The following is a 20,292-nucleotide window of genomic DNA, read 5'->3' as shown; positions in this document are numbered from 1 at the left end:
CTGGAAAATCCTGTTTAATTTCATCTTAACATCGCACTGACCTCACGACAGCCGTTCTTTTTTACAACTTATAACTTGTGTGTCAGCTGTTTCATGTGGCACAACACCTCCAAATGAAGAGTGCCTCACCTCTGTGATAATGAAGAAGTCATCTCCAGGTTCTCCCTGGACCACTATCTTCTCTCCATCCTCAAACTGAACAGGCTCCAGAGCATCGGCCACTGTCAAACGTTCCCACTTATCCAAGGACTCTGAAAGGAAAACACACAGATCATTAATAACACATTTACTGTGACTGTCCAATTTATATGCTATATTATAGTCCTCCTTCCACATTTCATGATTTTTGCATATTTAAAGGTCTGGGACAATGCAAAAACCAGATCTATACACAATGTCTGCATGGTCTAGACCCATTATAGGAACCACGAGTAATTAATTTGCTGTAATTCTGTAAGTTTTCGACAAAGGAACTGAGTATTTCATTATTTTTCAGCAATTTCGTGTTAAAAATAATATACACTTCAGAATTTCTTGAAAATGTCTTCACACATCTGCTTAATTGCCATTGATCATGTTAATGTGGGTTATTTACAGTTCTTTGAAGTAACAAGCATTTGCTGAATCTGATGAAGCTCATATATGTCCATCGTATTAAACAGAACATTTTCTTGCATGAAGCCCAATGCCTCCTTTTTCTAGTCCACTAAGCCACTAGGAACCTTAATTCCCACCTCAGACTAATCCAGTCATTCATCAAGGACCATTACAGTCCCAATCTCCTGCTTCGTCCATCCTCTCATGGAACCTCATGGATCAGGAAACACAGTGAAGTATCTTTTAGAGCCAACACATGTTACGCTTGTCAACTGAGCTTAAGTATAAACAGCATTTAGCAATTAAATCTCATGAACAGGAATAACGTTTATCAATGGCTGAAATCTGACAAAATCTGAATACTATCCTATCATATTTTGTTCCAGTCAGGGTTTATGTTAAAAAAAAAAACACAACTAAATAATTAACCCAAAAAGACCCAGCGCTACTTTTGTGGCAGTTCGCAAATGAATTTTTCTCTATATTTTCCCTTTCTTAAGTGATTCATCACCATTTACTGTAATATTATCCTCTCTATTTTGCATTTCTTCAGTGAAAGTCAGATATTTTTCTATATCTAATTCACTGATCATGTAGATGTTCATAAAAGCTTAGAGTACATTCAAAAGAAAAACAGAGTTTTTCAGCAGAATATATCAATAACTAAACATAAACCAAGTGTCTCCATCCACTGTCATCTATCAAACTCCATGTTTTTTACTGGTGAATCAATGTTGTACAAGATGATGGTGTTTCCATGTTTGCTACGAAGCCTCTGAATGTCCACATGGATCATATCTGACGACCATGAATAGATGACAAACTGCATTTTACAACAATTATTTACATGTATTAATAGGATTAGTGGATCAACAGGTATTAAACATTTTAAATCAGTAGATGGTTTTAGTCAACGGTGGATGTTTGGGTCTTTATGGGTTAAAGTGATTAATTGATAAAATTAACACTGCCTTACAAAGACACCATTTAGCAACGAGACCTGCAGAAACCTGTGAGGGGATCTATCTCTAAGCTCTGTTGATCTTGAAAGTCAGTGGCGACAGCTGTCTTTCCGACTGTCCGACCACATGTACAGTGACGTGGTTAGTCTGAGATATTTCTAGAAGCTGTTGGTATTCATACAGAAACCAAAAACACAGACAGTCACACATCTTCACTGGGCAAAATGTTCCAACCAAAGAAGTTTTAAGCAACTCACATCTATTGATATTTTTAGTAAAAAGACACGTAACTAATAAGTGAGTCATCATCACATAGAAAAGTTACTTTGAACTAGATTTTATAAAATTGAATGTGTTACTGTTGCCTAATCTTTACTGCTTATACATCTGTGGAATGTGTGAAACAATTCCCATCTTTAGCTTTGTCTACATGAAAGAATGATTCAGTGTTTTGATTTGACTAAGACGAGAGTTAGGGGAGTAAAGGCGCAGCTTTGTCCCATTGTATTGTCTCCGGAGGTGCTTGGTAACTGATCCCAGTGTGTGTCTATATGTGAGCGTAAATGTGTATGTACTTAGGATTAACTAAGGTGAAGTCTGCTAGGTTGGAGGTGTCCAGTGTCCCCTATGGTGGGGCCGTGGTGTCTGCCGGTCCCAGATGGATGTCCTCTGTCTGGCTGCAAGCTAAAGGCAGCAGGTCCTGTTGAGGTGATCCTTAACGGCACGGCACGTAACATGATACACAAATGTGCTGACTAAAGAACCTACATTTCACGCTTCGCAGGGCCTGTACCCACTTAGATCACCTTGCCTCACATATATACATAGTGCATGCACTGGGGATTGACTATTGGGATGATGGAAGCCTCTTTGTGTGTGAATGTGTGACAAAGAGCGTGTTGTTTTTTCCCCTCTTCACGCCACAACATCAAGGGGCTTGTACCCAATTTCGTAGCTATCTCAAAAATCAAAGACAAACAAAAACCTCCAACCCCTCCTCCCATTCAGAGAGGGAGGGAAGAGAAGAGAAGAGAAGAGAAGAGAAGAGAAGAGAAGAGAAGAGAAGAGAAGAGAAGAGAAGAGAAGAGAAGAGAAGAGAAGAGAAGAGAAGAGAAGAGAAGAGAAGAGAAGAGAAGAGAAGAGAAGCGACAGAAAGAGAAATGAAGAGGGGAAAAGCTTTATGAAGAGAGGCGGGTATTTCAATACAGGCCTCAACAAGGCTGTCAAAAAAAGAAGGCACAGAAAAAAAGGAGAATGAAAAGAGTGTGGGCCTTGCAGAGACGTTCTCCAAAGACCTGAACTGAGTGTATGTGTTTACTCAGCCAGCTAATAACTCTGAACAGGGGGCATGGCCTTACTCTATACACCACACACACGATCAAGTGGAAGGGGATGAGATGTCAGTTCCAATTGCAACTCGTTTTCAGAGTCTGAATGAATCTCATTCGCCATTCCTCCTAATTGAATGGCATGTATAGGCTGCTGTTATCCAAATTCCACTGGGAAAGAGAAGATTAACTCAACTCCCTATTTTCCCAATTGTCTACACAGTGATAGTGCAAAGTGTGACTGGTGTTAGTATGAAAAGTTTGAGAAGATTAGGGCTGTACACACAGATTTGACTGGGCCATGGGTCTTGGGTAACAACGTGTGCCTGTATTTAAATGGACTAATCTACAGTATATATTGTGAACTGCCTGCACTCTGGTCTCCTTGAAATAACTGCATAAAATGGCACACACGTGCAAACACATGCATGCTTCAGCATATTCCTAAAAGTGGAAAAAAGTAAGGATTTACGTCAACTTACCAAGGATTGAGACCTTGCTAAGGAACTCTTCATACATCTTTCTCTTCCTCAGTGTGCTGCCCTGTAAGAAAGACAGAAAAGACACTGAACAACTGCATGTCTTTGGATTTTTAATATCTTTAAATGAGTCGCGTAATGTGTTGCATTCCTAAATCCTTTATGATTAGCAACATCTGTGTCTATTAATATAAACTGTAGTGAGCGTGCTGATGCTTATGAACTTACATGGAGTTTGTGTGTCTGTGGTGTGTTTATTTGTTGACGTTGGCAGATACCACTTCTGTGCTACTGGTGGTGTTTGCACACTGTTACTACTATAGAGTGGCAGAAGAGACACTGTCTATGCTCACATAGCCTTGATGCATATTTTGGAATTTCTGCTAAGATCTAATTTTTGTGTTTGGCATTTAGCATTTTTAAAAATCAGATTCTTATGTGAACTGGTTGCAATCCTGACCTGACCCACATGCAGAAAAGAACCATAACATCACAAAGCCTGTTGTTGTAGTGAAGTAAACATGGAGGCACTGAAGTCATTATTAAAAGTTTCATTTATAAATTGAAGTACATTGGAATCCACCACATTGTGAGCAGATGAAACCAAATTTTTCCGTCACTCCAACTAGTGTAGCACATTGTAACAACTGTCGATCTAAAGGGATCTAAAACTCAAATTCCAATGACTGTTCACATTGAGGTCACATTAAATACCATACATCGTCAGATGTGTAATCCTGTCACTTACTTTTTTACCACAGATGGTAAGTGTAAGACTCACTATTTCATTTAATTTACAGGTGTTCGTCTCACTGTGACCTCATTTTGCAGATATGGCTGCATGCTGCTCTTTGGAGGCTTGTAACTTGTCATCTATAATTGACACATTTCATATGCCACAACTGGTCTTGAAGCAAACTCCCAGTTTAACAAACAAATACAAGTATGGTCAAACCACATACTGCACCCATAACACAAAAATCTAAATTGCAGCCTGCAGCACAATCTAAACTATGATTAATAGTATACACCGAGTTCATGGGGTCACACTTATGAAGGTGTGTATAAGCTGTGTGGCAATGTACACTGCATGTGTGTGGCCCACCCCACCCACCAGGCAGGGGACTTTCCCCTCTCTGCTTCTGCCATGAACATCAGGTGCTTCCTGACAAGTCCAGACCCAGAGGACCCCTTCCCAAACTGCATTTCTCTTTTACTCCTTCGTTGCACAGAACCCCTCAGAGCGGTAACATAAAGAGAAAGAGAGTGAGGAGGGACAATCTTGTCTGCCCTGCGTCTGCCTTTGCATATGGAAATGATATATTGAGGCTTGGGGTGTCTTTAGTGCATAAGTGCCTGAGTCCCGCTGCTGCCTCTAATTTCATATAATTTCACATTTTGTCTTAAAAGGGGAGAAAATGTTCCCAAGTGAGCCAACGTCAAACTCAAAATCGTAAACAACTTGATTAAAGGAATTCTAGCCAGCATCGCCTCCCTCCTGGATAAATGATTTGAGTGTGTGCATGCTCCGTCAGAGTGTGTATGCAGTGTATGCAGTCTGTTTTTAGTTCTGCCACTTATGCTTTGTTACTGTCTCTAAAGATGAAACGTCATGCTCATTAAGCAAGCAAATACAAAGTCACACATGTATACTGTACTCTTATAACACCATCTCATAAGTGAAGTGCACATAGTGATGTTGAGTAGGTCTCCCCACAGAGCTCCTCGGACAGGCCTGCTGAGCTTAAAGGCTTACCATGAATACACGACATTACATTACAGAGCAGATCTGATTTATGCGACTGGCGGAGGGGAGGGCTAAGTGAGCCAGACTGATGTCAGCACAGAGAGGTTTTACTGGAAAAGACAGAATGAAAATGAATACTTTGTAAAATTTCAGATTCTTAAATTTCCCGTTTCCTGTTTTCTGGTTTGTTTTGTTTTTTAATCAAATTCTTTTTATCCGTCTTTTCTTAGCTTTCCTTCCTGTCTACTTGGGAGGGCCTGATGCGTTTCATGTATAAAACTCCCCCTACTCCTGTTGGCCCCTATGTGTTCACTCCTCCCGTGGTTAAGGATGAACCAGCCTCTGTGTCTGCTCGTTGTCTTTGAGGTAGAATCATCAAAGACTTGAGGTGTGGAAAGGAGCCAGACTAAACCAACCGCACCTTACGCCCCATCTCCATCACCTTCATCTCTGTCCAATGCGAAACACGTACACCCCTCACATCCCTCCGCATTTCTTGATATCATTTCTCCTCGTCTTCCTCCGTCTTGGGTTCTGTTTGTTGACAGTGGTCTGTCAGTTTGTTAATGGCTTTGTCTGTAGCTACGCATGTTTAGATACCAAGATGACACAACAATGTAGGTATTGTATGACTGGCGGCTACACAATGGAGAGTGTGTATTTATCACAGGGACTGGTATTACATTGTTTACTAAATGCACTCCTTAGAAGAAGAGGAGGGAGAACGGGGTGGTCTTCAAGGTTTTATATGACAATTACCGACACCTCCACATTACATAAACTGACATCACAATACTCAGTGTTTGAAACAATCCTGACTATCGCATTGGTGTGTGTCTTTTCTTGCCATTGGGTGGTGGTATAAGGTATAAACTAGGTGGAGAATAATGTGCAGGTGTGAAGTGAACGGGCAGGTTCCCTATATAAGGGCTAAAACTACTGATTAAGTTACAAAGTTATTATTTTTAATCATCACCTTACTTGCTTTTTGAAATGTCTATAATCCAAATATATTTTGTTTAAAATTATTGAAAGCTCTGAAATGTCATACTAAATTCATTTACTCTGTTTCTGTAACAGTCTTCTGTAAATTGTGTGTTATTTATGTGCTGATGTAGAAAACAAATGTTATAAACACTTAACACTTGACAAAAAACAAATCTTCCCATTTGAAAGCTAGTAACCATGTATGACTTTGGTTATTAAATTAAAATATGCTATTAATTATTAAATTCTTTGACTCTGTTGACAATGCATTCCCTGTTGAATAGTATTAACTGATAAGTAAACCAACTGATCTAACTTTACTCACGGATAATTTGAAAAACCTTGCAGTTTTGATTAAAATCAAACAATTTTTGCTTTATATTGACATCCCAACAAAATATTTTGCACCAAGCAAAACTTAGCAGGTTTCATGTAAAGTAAAGAAGATAGTAAAACAGACTGCAGTGTGTAGACATATTCACTGACTTCAACTTTACAACTGAAAAACTAATCAGCTAAATAACATTTATTAATTTAACTTTTTTGAAGATGCATCTGACATACAGGACAGAGGAGAAACAGATGTGCAAACAATGAAACTGATGATGAAACTGACAACAGTGCACCTTCCCCAGCTCCTAACTATCTGCAGACACAAGGCACTGAGCATTATTTTTGCTGGGGAAACACACACATAGACTGTTCATTGTGTTGGCCTGAGCTGTTGCCAGAATACCACACTTTATAAAAACAGCTTTACAAATCATTGACAGCAATAATTAACTACAGGTTCACATAATTGAATTCTGCTTCACCCCGTCTCTGCCTGCTGCTGCTGCAAGAAGGAATGAAGGAATGAGAGCTGAAGAGAATCCTGACAAAGAAAGGTTACCAGGGCAGACTGTGCCCTCGGTTAAACTATGCACTCAAGAGATGACATGAGTGTTGGGCAGACCAGTGCCAACATTACACTGAGTTGAAAGGCCTGAAGTTCTTCCACCTCTGGGGATTCTAACTGTATGACACAGAGCAGAAATTTCACTGCAGATGATGAACCAGATGCATACAGTTATTCGTGAGGTTAATTGGAGACTTATTTTACATGCACTAAGCTATAATGAGCATTTAAGGAAGTATTTTGTTAGGTATGGAGACTCATAAGGCAGACGCACACTGAGTAATATGTTATTCTAACAGCACCTAAAATGTGTGTGTATGTGAAAGTATGACAGCTAGGGCAGAGCACCTTGTGTTTCCAGTTTAAACATTTAGACATTCCTGCAAGATAAGCTCCTGAAGCGGCAAGTGTGTGCAGAGGCATTAGAGCTGACCCCCTGTCTCCTCCCCAGGCCTCCCTCACACCATCCCTCTTTCCTTCTTACTGCCCTTCATCTAGAAACAAACCTGGAGACACATTGGGAGTATGCGCTCTGGGTGGTGGAGATGGTTTTTATGAGTGTGTGTATGCATGCATGTGTGTACCTATTTTGAGTATTTACACATTTAAGCAGTTTTAAGTGGTTGAGTGGGAGAAAACAGTAAATGTGAAGGACCACAAATGATAAAGATGAAGGAGTATGGTTAAGTATCTCTTTACTATGCTGACATATTTTATTGGATGTTTCTGCATATTCTGAGTATTTGCATTTGTTTTGTTATTGGCAGAAAGATGATAGTAGAATCTATCATCCTCACCCTACCAGGTAATACTGTGCTTAAGTTTGCGAAGCAATCTGATACTTACAGTAACTTGTGCTCACGTAATGGGGTTGGGCAAAACTCTGATATTGTAATTTTATTGGACAATATTTTACTGGTGCCATATACTGATTAAATATTGACCTGCAGGCCTTCCACTGATTTTCCATTTAATGTCTTTTCATTTCCCAAATTGTGAGGGATGGACGTCAAAATGCAATGAATAAATGCTGTATTATCATAGCTGTTTGCCTTACAATGTGAGAAATATTTCAGAATTTCTGTACCATGACAGCATTAAGTGCAACATAATGACAGTATCATCACTTGATATGTGTTCCCACCTTTACGATATAACATGATTCAGTGTGTACATACCATAAGAATGCGCCGGTAGCTGTCGCGATCAATACCCCATAGTTTGAGGTCAGTCTTTGCTTTGACAGTGGCAGCTCTTGGAGTCCCGTAGATGAGAGCCAGTTCTCCAAAACTACCACCTTCTCCAATACTGGTCACCCATTCCCCATTCACATAAACCTATAGAAACAAGCACAAGTTACAGAGAGAATCTTAATGCACAATGTCAACTATCCTAACATATAATTGCTAGTTTCATCTTCTCTCTACATCCTAAGACAACATCTCCACCCCTTCTTATCCCCTCTCCTCAGTTTCCAGGATGTTTGATATGCTCACTCGGCTTGTCCCTAAGTATTTGATCCCCTCTAAGCCTTCAAATGAGACCCTCTAAAAGGCCCTCTATCCTTCCTATCTCTTCATCCATCCCTTTTATTTCCTCTGTCCTGTCTTGTTAGGACATTCCCTTTGATTTTGGAGTGATGGAAAGAAAAGCTGCTGCTGTCTTTGCAGGCCACCTCTCAGAACTAAGACAAACATGCACTCTCCCATGATCGGTCACTAGCACCCACTCAAAGACTGCTCGATTTAGGCCAGCTACTATAGCACTACAGACAATACAGCCTCATAGAGGCTCATTCGCAGTGTCTCTGGGGCCGTTACGGTTTCACCTGTCGGCACACTATCCATGATCTTGTTGACTTAATAACACAGAAAGAAAGGAGGAGAGAGGGGGAGGGTTTATCCCTTTGACGGTTGTTGTGAATTGCCAGAATTGTTTCAAGCCATTATCTGAGGCTCAGTAGACCACAAGGGACGCATCCCTCACTATAAACTGGGAAAGCTTCAAAGAGATGCTCAATGCTGGCTACAGTTACGTCAGCCTTAGACAGTTCACCCATATGGATTTTCTGACAGTGTTACATTAGAGGATGGCAGTATTTTGATCTTTTTCTCAATATTCATTTTTGCAGATGCTTGTACCATAAGGTTAACATATGCTATGGCTAGTCAGGTAGAGCTGTCTCATCAGCTCAAACAACCAATGTTGAGTCAATATTTCAAGTGTAAAGTTAGAGAAAAAAACTGCAGAAAAGGTAATACATAAGGACTGAATTAGGAGTTTGAAAACATGTCTATTGCATCAAATCAGTACTGTGCTGAGGGTAAATTAAGTTCATGGTGAAAAAGAACAATTCAAGTCTTGAACAATGTATGCACTGTTGCAGCTGTCACTGAATACTCAATATGTGAATATCTACAGTAAACTGTGGGAGTCTGGTGGTAATTAAGAAGCAGCAAATCACAAGTGCTGGAAGGTGGATAAGCAGGCAGTGTTGCTGTGTATTTCTGTTTGTAGTTACTAGGAGTGCATTTCATTATGAATGCCCGTGGGCTGGTAGTATGTGTGTACGTGTGTGTGTATGTGAGGAGGGGGGGTTCTCTGTTGTCTATTTGGGAGCATTTATTTAATTCCACTCAAAATTTTATGTCTGCTTTAAAGATCCTCTTAAGAAATAATTGCTAAAAATTAAGATAAAATTACTACAAACATTTTTTCCAAGACCTCTGTGTACTAAATCACAGATTTTGTGGTTCGCCCATATAAATACAGGGTCATGTCTGTAAGTGAATACATTTGTGTGTAGACATGGAGGGGTGTTTACATCAGTGGCAGTGGTTGTCAGCTTTCAGGCAGTTTATGGGATGTCGGCAGATTTACACCCATGTCTAATGAGAGACATCTCTACACTTTAATAACTTCGGCACTTAGCTTGAAGTAGTTTAGTGCCTGAACTGTGGCTGGGAGGCAGCAGCTGTCTATAAAGACAGGAGGATGGATGTAGAGCGAGGTCTACAGGACATATGAGCATGAGGACTGAGAGGTGGGTGAGGATGGACTCTTCAAGCTCAGTTTGAAAGGATAAAATAAAATCAGAGTGATGCTGAAGGTAAGGTAAGCACTACAGAATCTATTAACCCATAAAGACCCAGTGTGACTTTTGTGCCAGTTCCCAGATGAAATTTTCTCTCTATTTAACCTTTCTTAAAGCTGTGTATGACTTTTGTCACCAATTTTTCATCAAATCTGTAAAACCAGAGTCATAGCCTAAATATCATGAATCCATTAGTCTTTCCGCAATTACGCACCTGAATCACTTCCCTCACGGTGAACAACTTCGAAGAGTACTTCTTCACAAGCAGTTCGTTTGTTTACATACCAAACTGATATGTCACTTGGGCCTTTTCGGAAATTTTGTTATGAAGTGCATTGTGGAAATAGGAATTCCAAACAGCCACAGTATGGCCGCAACAGCAACAAACACGGAAACGACTTCATTGCTTATTGCTGCTGTGTGCGTATGTAAACAAACAGACGGTTTGTGATGGAGTACACTTAGAAGTTGTTCACTGTGAGGGAAGTGATTCAGGTGCATAATCACAGAAAGACTAACGGATTCATGATACTTAGACTATCACTCAGGTTTTACAAATTTGATGAAAAATTGGTGACGAAAGTCATACGCAGCTTTAAGTAATTTATCACCATTTATTGTAATATTATCCTCTGTATTTTGCAAATTTTCAGTGAAAATCAAGTATTTTCTTATATTTAATTTACTGATCATGTAGATGTTCATGAAAGCTCAGACTAAAGTTGAGGGGTATTATACAAAAAAAACAGAGAAAACAGAAGAAAAAATTACTTTTTCAGCAAATCTATCAGTAACTGAACAAAAACCAAGTGTCTTCATCCACTGTCATTAAACATCAAACTCCATGGGTTTTACTGGTGAATCAATGTTGTAGAAGATGACAGTGTTTTCATGTTCACTATGGAGCCTCTGAACGTCCAAATGAGTCATATCTGATGACTAAGAACAGATGACAAACTGTATTTTACACCAATTATGTACATGGATTGATAGGTTTAGTGGATCGGAAGTTATTAAACAGTATAGATCAGTAGATGCTTTTGGTCGCAGGTGGATGTTTGGGTCTTTATGGGTTAATACAATGTAAAGATTTGTCAGATATATTGTTGGGTATCAGTCTGGAACACTGGACCATATGGAATAACAGTGTCCGGGCACAACTAAAAACAAACCTTGACAATGTGTCTACCATTTTCCGGTGCAAAATATTAAACCTTTTTTTTCATGAAAGTTAGATAATAAATGAGATGTTAAACACTACCATTACACACTTGGTCTAAAAATGGGATTGAACGTCCACCCAACTTCTGTAGAAAACAAGACATCTTTCAAACAAAACTGACAGAACTAACATGTGTAAAAAATGAATGTTTATCAAGGCAGCATTTCTACACTGTTTCCATCTCTCAGGTAGGCGGACTATGTCAGCATGCTTGGCCAACCACGCAAACCTGCTTCTCTTTCTGTATCCACTGTCTCTGTACCAACCTCTGTAAGCTGATAAGGTCACTTCCTGTTTAACTTTCCATCAGCTCCTGTTTTATCTCTCCACTTAACTCTATCGCTGTTTTAGGCTTGCTAAGACAAAAGACATTCTCAGTTCGACTGCCTTCACAGTGTGCTGGAGTCTACAGCGCTGTGTTCTGATTGTCATCAGAGTGGAGGTGAACTTTGAAAGGAACAAAACATAGGAGGAATCCAAACAACTGTTTACTGTGAAAGGAAAACATTGTCTCAACATGAGGTGAGATAAGTGGCTTTTTCCACTGAATTGCAAATATCTGATATGAAGAGGTGCTGCATATCGGAAGCATTTTAGGATTGTATTTACTTTACTTGCTTTTATTGAAATAAATAAACCTAATAATTTAGTGTTCATATCAGCCACTTACATCCACTTCTCCTTGGTCAATCACATAGAAGTTGTCACCTTCATCACCTAAAGGGAAGAAAAGAGAAAACAAAGGATTTTGTGAAAGATCCAAAGTCATTACTTACTACTCAATATCATTTCTTTGTCTCTAATCACTCAGACTACTGACTTCTAAAGTAGTTTTAACACAACAGACCAAACTTGTCTAGAAGAGAGAAACCTGGAAAAAATGGATGTGACGTAAGCATGCTGTGGTTTTAAAGAAATTTGACAGGAATTGTGAGATCGGATTTTTCGTTTGTTAGCTAAAAGCATCTAGTCAGGCTCAAAAAGGGTGGTCTTTTAATTGATCCATCACACAGGGCTCTGGGGAAATAATGAAAAATGAGTGACCACATACACCTCTCCCTGTGACTTTTTTGTAAGCTACTGGTCTGTGCATGTCGCAGCTATCCAATTTCCATTTTCAAATTAAAAAATGAAAAACAGAAGACGACCTGTATTTCGTTTTTGGTTATAAAATTGGTAAACAAAAAACAGAAAAGGACTTGTATCCTGTTGTTCTTCTTAAAATCAAAAAAACAAAAAACAGCTCTTTAACTGACTTCAGGTGCTGTGGAAAATGGAAAATTGGATTGAGAAAAATTTTGCTCCATTTCCATTCCTATTTTGCCATAGATAGGTCTTTTTCAATGTCCCGGACGACATTGTTTTCCCAAGAGACTGACAAAACAAAAAAAAAAAACACAACAACGGAAATCAGATGGCCATGACATACACAGACCGATACTGTACAAATTTAAGTCTATAGAAAGTACAAAGGGGTAATAATGCATGTGTATATGTGAAATCAACATATATGTGCATTTTGCTCAGTTAAATTGGGTTGCGTTTAGGTGCGTCTGTGTATTACGTGTTCTTGTGTGTCTCCCATGGAGTTGAAATGATCAGAGCACCTTGTGTGGAAAGTTCACAGGAGTTCACACGGCTAATTAATACCGAGTGGAGAGTGCTCGTTAATCATACGGCTCTATTTGTCACACAAATGCTCCTCGTCTGTCTGATGTGTGTCCCAGTGGAGACCCCAGACACACACAACCTGCAGCGACCTGGCCCTCTGCTATCTCTTTCTGCCTCTGCCTCTCTTTCATCTCATCTATCTCTTTCAAATCCCTCTCACTCTGTCTTTCTTTTCTTCAACTCTTCCTGTCTTTTATCACGTCAGTTTTCAGGCCTTTGTTAGGCGCCCTTCCAATCCCCCCTACGCCTGAGAGCGCAGGCAAATATTTGACCAGAATGCGCACGCACACTCAGAGGCTGGTGGATTTGTGTCAACACAAGGTAATTGTTGTGCACACTGTTAAAAGTTCTTTGGCTGCATTTGAAAGGACAACATTGATTGCATCCTTGGGATATAAGCTGTTTGTGCATCATGAAGGACCCTTCACATATTCTGCCTCTTTCATTCAGAGCCAGTATATGCAAAAACAAGCAGTTTCAGCTACACTACTCTAATAGCTTAAGCCTTAAGCAGGGAGTGACAAGTCTTAAGTTGTTGCCTTTTTAATTTTATTTAATTTAATTTTTTTTTTTATATTTGGCATCTCATGAAGAATGAGTGATGTTTCATATATCATTTTGAACACCTTAAAACGTTATTGGTGTTTTTTATGTATTATTATGTGGTAATGTGGTACTGCACTGTCTGACTGCTTTGTATTATATTAGAGTTTTGTAGTTTTGCCATTGGAGCTGTATGTCACACTATAACAAGGGCAAATATTCGTGAATGGAAAAGAGCATCTTTTTCTCCGTTTTATAAATCCACAGTACTGGTGCTCCATTGTTGTCCAAAATTAAGTTTTTCATTTTCGTATTATAGATTTGATAGTTTATTTTCCTTTTCCTCTTAATAGTTGGTTACATTTAACCTGTAAAAGCAACTGGACTTAACTTTAAAGGAATGATATTTTGCTTTTTTAAATGGGAATATACATTTTAAAACATTTCCCTGTGGTCTACATAAACTGTAAATGCTGTGCTTGGGTCTGAATTCTTCATTAATTAAACTCGACAGGTCCATCTTCAACCCTACAGGGTGGGGAAGCAAAATTTACAATATTTTGAGGCAGGGATTGAAAGACAGTGTATGACCAATTAGTTTATTGAAAGTCATGAGAATTTATTTGCCACAAGAAAATTTACATAATAGAAAATGTTTTTATTCTATGTGTCCTCCTTCTTTCTCAATAACTGCCTTCACACGCTTCCTGAAACTTGCGCAAGTGTTCCTCAAATATTCGGGTGACAACTTCTCCCATTCTTCTTTAATAGTATCTTCCAGACTTTCTCATAATAGTTTTGCTCATAGTCATTCTCTTCTTTCCATTATAAACAGTCTTTATGGACACTCCAACTATTTTTGAAATCTCCTTTGGTGTGACGAGTGCATTCAGCAAATCACACACTCTTTGATGTTTGCTTTCCTGATTACTCATATGGGCAAAAGTTTCTGAAAAGGTATGGATAATAGTGTTAGGTATGATTATGACATCAATATATGTTTGGTTTCAAAACAATTGACGTAGTGCCAGCTGAGAAAAAATAACTAAATGTTCATTGTAAATTTTGCTTCCCCACCCTGTATTTTTGAGTAATGACACAAAAAAGGTCGTTTTGAGCGCTGGCCCTTTAAATGCACATGACCCCACCCCCTTCCGGGCTGCTGACTGTGCGCTCTGTCCCATTCAGCCACTTGAGTTCGTTAATACATCCAACAACTGAACATTTTAGGTAATCGGCTCGAAGTGTGGACATATTTTCAGTATGGACTACAACCGCTGCTGCTGACAAACAGTTATGGCGGACTCGGAGAAATGCTCGTCGGAAGTCTTGACGTTATATGTACAAATGTTGTGACATAACTAGTTGTAAACGTAAGAAATTAAGAAGGAATTGAAACAGGTTGTGGAAATCCACTTAATTTTTGCTGGAATGAATTTAAAGACAGCTTTGCAGCACCTGGAGGGTTCAAATTCAAACTTTATGAACTATTAGGGTCCCCAAATACACAAATAAATGTACCAAAGACTAATAAAAGTGGGTTTAGCAAAATATGACCCCTTTAATTTAGTCTGTTTAAGCAATACAGTCATCCCTTCACTAATTTTTGTGTGAAATCCATTTTTTGTTTAAATAGCACTCCACGCACTGAGTTAATAAATCCTTACTGTGTTTAAATAGTGTGTGAATGTTCAGTAACTGTGGTGATTTCTTGAAGCTCTACAGTACTCCAGACATTAGCAATGACATCAGCAGTGTACATACCGTATACTGTACCCTATAGTGTTTAAAACAATGGGCTGTCTGGGACTCAAGGCCGGTAAAGTTCGCCTAGTCTTATTATCACCAAATTAGGACTGATATACTCTTGGATGCTGTCTTAAAAGTAGATGGGAGTGACTAAGTGGGTGTGTTCCCTTAAGTGTGTGAGTTATGTAAAAGCATGCATGCGTTCTCTCTCACACAAGTGTAACCTTAGTGATTTTGTGCAGGTGTGAATGCAGTGCTATCTGAAATTATCTGCACTGGTCTGAGAGACTGTGTTCTCAGTGTTTTTTAATGGGTGGTTAAAACGTGTCTGTGTTTGATAGGAGTTTGAGTGGGGGGCACTGGAAAAATACAGTCTGGCGCGGCTTGGCTCTGTGTTCCTTCAAAGTCCAGGGATGTCTAGAGTGAAGAGTTTGACGACTGTGGTTAAGAAGAGGAGAGAAAGACCTGACATCTGGTGCAGAATGAGGGGATGTGTGAGTGAGGATATGAAGAAAAGGGGGGGGGGGGCTGTATGTGCGCAGACAAAGTCAAACTTGAGAAGTGCAATAGATGCCTTCATTGATTTGTGTAATTTACTTAATTTATTTCTTTCCACTAAAGTAGCTGAGTGGATCAAATCACTGCCAAGGCAAGAAATATTAGAATCATCTGTATTATCTGCATAACTATTGAAAAAAGACAGAATGACTGTTAGTAATTGGCCATTTTTCTCTGTCTGTGTTCCAGTTATGTATTGACAATTTTAATTATGTTTTCAAGTATAATGCTCAATAAGACAGAGTTTTCACATTATTAACAGCCCAGAATCATCAGGTCATCAATTATATAAACTGAAATTACAGCTACTCACAATTATGACTACACTCAACTGATAAAGTGGATACTTACCCTGCTGGATGACTGTTTCTCCCGCAATGTGGGTGACTGGGAACATGGCATCAAATATGTCACTAAAACAAGAAGAGAGAAAAAAAAAGAGAAAGAAACAAGAAACAGTGAAAACTCTGCATTGTTTATCCATATATTTACTTTTACATTGCAAAAATCACCATATTTTGTTTACGTAGTCACATATTTATTGCACACAAATGATTCTTTTCCTTGGTGCAGTAGAAAAGACAAAGCAGGCCTAATCACTGCATTGACTCTGTCATCTAAAGCCATTATTCATTGCCAGGCAGGTAGCATAGCCAAAGAGACAAGCCTGGGAACTCTGGATGACCCCACCACACATATCCTGACTCCACACCTACTTAAATTTCATTACTAGTAATATTCAACTAATCACTTCTGTCATTAAAAATCATTAAAAAAGGTATGGACCACTTATTAGCCAAAGCCTGGTTCACTGTCAGGTTAAAAAGCATGCACTCAATAATATCTCTGACAGTGCTTTCTTGTGTGTTAGGTTACAAATACTTATTTCTACTGGTATTTATGCCAAAACACTGTTATTCTGGTACTTTCTCCACATCTTTAGACCTTTATTAGTAAAGCACATAAGCCTAAACATGACTGTTGTTTCAGCCGATGATCAAAGCTTGTACCTCTGAGTATATCTTTTGAAAAGGCACTGAGAAAACAAGCAAAATGCCGGCTGTGCCTAAGCACTTAATTTCTGTTTCAGCCCGGCAGGGAAAGCGCCTGTTAGACTGCTCCTAATCGGGCCGTTTAAATGCATGAAGCCTCCTCAGATTAAAGTTCCACTGCTGGGATGTGTTGGGACAAGAGTAAACTCTGTATCCTTCCTCTCCTCCTCCCTTCCTATTTCTCACCTTCAGGGTATATTTATCTATCTAATCAGCTGCATACCACCCGTCTTTTAGAGGAATATAGAAAAAACAATAAGAGAGGGTCAGACATATCAAAGACAAGACCTGCTGAGTGAATGTGGGGCAAGTTTGAGCCCTGTGTGTATGTTTGAAGCAGTGCATTTGTGTCGGAGCTTAAATTCCTTATGAAAACACAGGTTTTTACAAAATAATGTGTGGGTGTTGAGTATGTCTGCGCTCATGACAGTACAACAGGCTCTGCAGCACTTGCTAGTGCAAACACTGAAGTGTTGCTGTTCACCGGTAGAAAAAAAAACAACAAAAAACTACAGGTCAACAGATGTTAGGGATAGATCTGAGAATGTTATTCAGGCGGTTTGGAAGTGAACGGGCTGTGCTGGTATTTGTTTATGTGACACTGAATAAAAAGCAGACTTAAGAAGGTGGATTTGAGCCAACTACACCTACAGGTAGGCCCTTTGTATCACAGCTGGCCACTGACTCACATGTACCAGAAGACACCCAGTGCACATGCACGGCAGAAAAAAACAAACCTTTGAAGTAAAGAGGGCTAAAAGATGCACGGTCACAGTTAGGTAGCGTGTATATACTGTAGGTCACATAAAACACAACCTCCAGTCCACATGGTGCTGTGCGTGCAAAAAGCTCACTACTTTCTGCCTGTCGACAAACTTATACACACTTGTAATAACATGGTGCAGCAAAAGCATTCATGATGAAAACACATACACTGACACTCGCATACAACATGCATATTCAAAAACCTTTGATGGTGATTAGTCAGAGCCACATCTGCAGCAGTGCCCTCAACCCTCCTCACATCTGTGGCCACCTGCGCTCGGCATGAAGCCTGTTTATTCAGGGAGCTTTGGAGCAGTTAGTTTCAGGTCATGTTTAACTGCTAGTATGGGGTTTACTGAAATACTGGCCTAAGCAAGACAGATTCAGCAGGAGACATGACTTAATAGCAAAATACTACTGGAATACAAATTTTACATCATTAGTCATTAACTAAATCACTGTCACAGCGAATGACATTAAAAGTTATTCTGGCATTTTGTGAGTTGACATCAAAATGACTCAATCTGTATTGAATTCAAAACAGATAAACAATAAATGATAAGCATGTGACAATCTTGATGCATCATTCCAGACTGAACCATAGTCATCAAAAGGCACCAAAGTTCAGGTAATTACCCTTGACCACCTCTTTTTTTCCATGTCCTGCCACTCTCCATCCTTCCCTGAATGCATCACTGAGCACAACAAAGACACTCATGCAGGTAATTACTTCCCCTCATCTTTACCTGTCTCTTTCCCTTTCTTCATACCCAACTTCCTCCCTGTCTGTTCTCAATCACTTTTTCTCTTCCCTCTCAATTATCCCTTTCTTCCTTCTAATTCCCCACTGCTCCGCCTATTTCTTCCCTTCTCTTGGTCTATCGCCCCCTTCCTGCCTCTCAAAGATGAAGTGATTAATCTTGTCCTTTATGCTACCTGTACCCTCTCTGACCTTATAAATGGCAGAGAAACCCTCCTTACAATGGGTGTGCTGTTCTGACAGAGAGACCCGGCAGACACCGTGGGGGCTTGGGAAGTTCACCTCCACCCGAGGGGATGAGACAAAGCTTCCGTCATGGTTGATATATCTAGAGATACCCAGCACTGCACAGGCATTTACACCAGGAGAAAAATGCAAACATGCATCCAAATAAATGCCCACTTGTTTACTTCTTTTATCCTACCATCCTTGGCATAATTCTGATGTCATTTGAATGTCTTACAAACCATCTAGTCATGTACACTCATATTTCCTGTCCAGATGACATCACTCTGACAGCACTTATACTGTGTGTTTCAAGTTTAAAGGGGGAACTGATGAAGTCAAAACATGTACGACTGGTAGGAAAGGATATAATAAAGAAAAACATGTCTGTCATGCCCTGCAGAATTACTTCAGTCACCTAAAAGTGCTACCATCTCAAAATGAATGTTGCACTGTGGGTGCACACAGTGGTTATGACTAGATATAACAAGTTTATTTATCCTTTACACTAATGTGCATGCATGCACAATGCATCACAAGGCCATAATACTCCCAAATATCCAGAAAAATCATCATCAGAAAAAAACATCTACTGAGCTAAACTGTTGAATAACTTCTGAAACATTAATCCTATCAATACTTCGAACATTTCAGGTAAAATATGGTTTCACAGCAACAGCAGATATGATCCATTTGGATGTTCAAAGGCTCCATAGTGAACATAAAGACACAATAGTTTGTCCAACACTGATTAACCAATATAGCCCATGAAGTTTGACAAATGGTAGTGGTGGTAGATAATTTTTACTCCCATTCAGTTAATGCACAAGAGTCAAACATACGTCCCGCGGGCCTAAACCAGCCTGCCAAAAGGTCCGATCCAGCCTGTTGAATTTGTGAAAGGTAAAAATTACACTGAAGATATCAACAGTCAAGGATGTCAAAATCATTTTAGTTCAGGTTCCACATGAAAACCAAAATTATCTCAAGTGGGTCAGATCAGTAAACTAGTATCCTAATAACCTATAAATAATGACAACTACAAATGCTTACATTCACAAAACTATCCTTTCACAAAAAATGTGTATAACCAGAACAAAATATGAACAACCTGAAATGTCTTAAGAGCAGTAAGTGTAATTTTAACAATATTCTGCCTGTTACTAAATGTTTTGTGTATTTTTAGATCTACCGTGAACTATAAGTTGTCATGTGTGAATGATAAGCATATATAAATTGCAGTTATTTCAGGATGTTCATGTTATTCATATTTTTAATGAAACTTTGTAGATGTAAAGATTTTCATAATGTAATTGTACATTTTTAACTGTTAGTATTTTATGGGTCCGGCCCACTTCTGATCATATTGGGCTGAATGTGGCCCCTGAACTAAAAGTAGTTTGACACCCCTTAGTTAATGATATATTTTGCTCAAAGTTGCTTTTTCTTCAAATTTACCTGATCAGGAAATTTTAAAAAAAAATAGGACAACCCCTGATTTTCACTGAAAAATACATAAGATAATATACAAATAAGTATCTTAGGAAAGGTTAAATGTAGAGAAAAAAAACACATGTTGAAGTTGTCACAAAAACAGTTCAAGTGTTTAAGGGTTAATTCAATGAAATCTGTCTGCTTGATATTGCCGGTTTGAC

At 39.1% G+C, this 20,292-nt stretch overlaps 1 protein-coding gene across 3 annotated transcripts in view; it reads right to left on the bottom strand.

Moving 5' to 3' along the window:
• prkar1b (protein kinase, cAMP-dependent, regulatory, type I, beta) overlaps nt 1–20,292 on the bottom strand; it is a 64,728-nt gene that overhangs the window by 13,449 nt on the left and 30,987 nt on the right. For all 3 annotated transcript variants that reach the window (XM_030141218.1, XM_030141220.1, XM_030141219.1), the window contains 5 exons: nt 16,187–16,248; nt 11,985–12,031; nt 8,177–8,335; nt 3,370–3,430; nt 130–251 (listed from right to left, as the gene is read on the bottom strand). In XM_030141218.1, coding sequence (XP_029997078.1) covers nt 130–251; nt 3,370–3,430; nt 8,177–8,335; nt 11,985–12,031; nt 16,187–16,248 — 451 coding nt within the window. The remainder of the gene's footprint in view (nt 1–129; nt 252–3,369; nt 3,431–8,176; nt 8,336–11,984; nt 12,032–16,186; nt 16,249–20,292) is intronic.

This window comes from Sphaeramia orbicularis, chromosome 8, assembly GCF_902148855.1.
Source record: "Sphaeramia orbicularis chromosome 8, fSphaOr1.1, whole genome shotgun sequence".
NCBI lineage: Eukaryota > Metazoa > Chordata > Actinopteri > Kurtiformes > Apogonidae > Sphaeramia > Sphaeramia orbicularis.
Note: the sequence above shows the minus strand (reverse complement) of the source record. Positions and strands in the feature narration are given on the sequence as shown.